Source organism: Primulina tabacum, chromosome 1, assembly GCF_025594145.1.
Source record: "Primulina tabacum isolate GXHZ01 chromosome 1, ASM2559414v2, whole genome shotgun sequence".
Classification (NCBI taxonomy): Eukaryota; Viridiplantae; Streptophyta; class Magnoliopsida; order Lamiales; family Gesneriaceae; genus Primulina; species Primulina tabacum.
The window spans coordinates 44,666,982-44,669,087 of record NC_134550.1 but is presented as its reverse complement, the minus strand read 5'-3'; the positions used below and the strand labels follow the sequence as shown (position 1 = coordinate 44,669,087).

Below are 2,106 nucleotides of genomic sequence, written 5' to 3'. Positions count from 1 at the left end.
GTGACAGTGTGAATCAAATTCTGATTAAATGCATGGAAGACAAAAAAATAAAGTGAATTTGCAGTCAAAATTCCCCAGTAGACCAAAAATCTGGCCGTACGTGTAATATATGCAACTTTCGAGGGTCAAAATGGTAAATAAAACAAAAATAAAATCATTTGTCACGTAATCCACTAACCCCCGGGTTAAGTGTATATATAATCAGCTATGTTGCAGGTTCAAAGTGGGAACTGCGAATCCCGTTTTGTTCAAAATTATCGGGCGTGCTATGGCGCAGAATGACTACCGTGGACTCGAGCATGGGGTTCTGAAGGGGGCGCCTCCTCCCAAGGTTGTTCTTCATTCTCCGCTTCATGCTGATCTCCCATGTTTCTTCTGTACGCAATGTTACTGATGGTGGTTGTTTTTTTTTTCCCCCTTTTAATTGGTGAAGGAGAAGATTGGGATAGGGTTTCAGGCGGAGCAAGCTCGTCGATATGGGAAGAAAACCCCCACACCGGCCATTTATGACTCGTCGTACTATCCTCCGTTGATGCAGGTACGTGGTTCTTGATGTTGCAGTCGTTTGATTTGGGGCGGTCCGCATCGGTCGCGGCGATACGGTTGTGAGATTTTCTCTGCATGTGTGTAATCTTTTACATAGAAGTAGTTCATCAGGGAAAGAGGGACACCATGAATTGCTATTGCAATTTATATTATTTTATAGTTGAATCTGATTGGAGAGTTGAAAATAAATGATGGGTTAATTATTATAATTTCAACAATTTTTTTTTTTAAAAAAATATATATTTTCAGTAGTTCAAATGATCGAAAGTGCATTTCTACCAATATTTAATTAACGTGTTAATGAATTAATGCCTAAATATATATCAAATGCGTTAAATAATGAACTCACAATTGCTCCGAACATAAGATTCATTAGTTTTGAACAGTAGGAACCTATCTTAGTGTAATCGACGCGTGATACTTAATATATACAGTATCAAAATAATTCAAGACCAATCCAGAGGGCTCAGAGAAGAAGACATCAGCCGAACAAGGCGGCCACGGCCGGGGTAGCAGGGGCTGGGATGCAAGCAATCTTCTTAGGTTCGAACCAAAAAAGTACCGGCACGGGAGTTTTCCTTCCCCGGAGAGATGGCATTGACCCTAAATTCAGCAAGAAGCCAGGTACAAATATCGCTCCATTAACGTGGTCTGGTGGTCGTATTTTTTGGGAACAAATTAATAATCAAATCGTTCTTTGTTTTTGAGCGCGCGCGAACATACACACATATATATTTATATTTACGTATTAGATTTATATAATTCAAAACGTCACCAACTAATTTATTTATTTATTTATTTATTATTGTTTTACGATCCTTTCAGCGGTGTCTCCTGTGTTGCTGCCTTCTCGAGTTGTTCATGCTCTCAACCTGAATGTGCGTGACCTTGGGCAGAAAATCAAGCCCCAACCAGGTTATTACTAATAAACATAATTTCTTCAATAATTACATTAATTCCCACATTAAATTCATTCATTTATTTATATGATCTTATTATCAAAATTCCTAACGTGACAATATATTATAAATTTCAATCGCAGGTCATGAGCCCAAAAATGGTACTGTTAAAAACACAGAAGAAAAATCCGAAAATAATAACGAGGAAGTCGACGACGACGACAACATTTGCCTTTCACCGGAGATCTATCTCCCCGAAGAATGGACATATTAGCTATCTGATTGATAGTTTTAAAATAAGAAGAAAATAAAAACACAGCCCCCTTGGATGAATTGCAGCTCGCGCGGGTGGATAAATATTCATAAGTTCTGATCACATTGTATTATCAGGATTGCTGATGATTTATTACATGATGATACAATAATATTAATAATATCAGTCAATCAATTGATTAATTATTAGATATGATACATCAATTCAAGTATTCATAATCTTCGTTTTAAATGTGTAAAATGTACAAGAATAACTTAGTTCGGACAACGATAATAACCTATTATGCATGAAGATAGACACGGACCGAGTTGCATATATTGACACATTTTAAACTCAAATTGTGTATCAACTTCTACTTGATTTAATTGAAATCCAGAAATTGATGAG

The 2,106-nt window shown here is 36.8% G+C and overlaps 1 protein-coding gene across 1 annotated transcript; it reads left to right on the top strand.

Annotated features, from left to right (window-relative positions):
* The first annotated feature begins 237 nt into the window (after nt 1-237).
* On the top strand, nt 238-1,885 carry LOC142518938 (uncharacterized). Its single transcript, XM_075621799.1, has 5 exons — nt 238-331; nt 434-538; nt 981-1,170; nt 1,372-1,461; nt 1,589-1,885. Exons 1-5 carry the CDS (start codon nt 269-271, stop codon nt 1,717-1,719), a joined length of 579 nt encoding a protein of 192 aa, XP_075477914.1. The 5' UTR covers nt 238-268; the 3' UTR covers nt 1,720-1,885.
* The last annotated feature ends 221 nt before the right edge of the window (nt 1,886-2,106 follow it).

What these genes read in the sequence shown, in the direction of transcription:
- LOC142518938 (XM_075621799.1), top strand. Translation starts at nt 269, where the DNA reads ATGGCGCAGAATGACTACCGTGGACTCGAGCATGGGGTTCTGAAGGGG. An exon ending in ACTATCCTCCGTTGATGCAG is followed by an intron (nt 539 to 980) that starts GTACGTGGTTCT and finishes TAATATATACAG; the next exon opens with TATCAAAATAATTCAAGACC. An exon ending in TAAATTCAGCAAGAAGCCAG is followed by an intron (nt 1,171 to 1,371) that starts GTACAAATATCG and finishes CGATCCTTTCAG; the next exon opens with CGGTGTCTCCTGTGTTGCTG.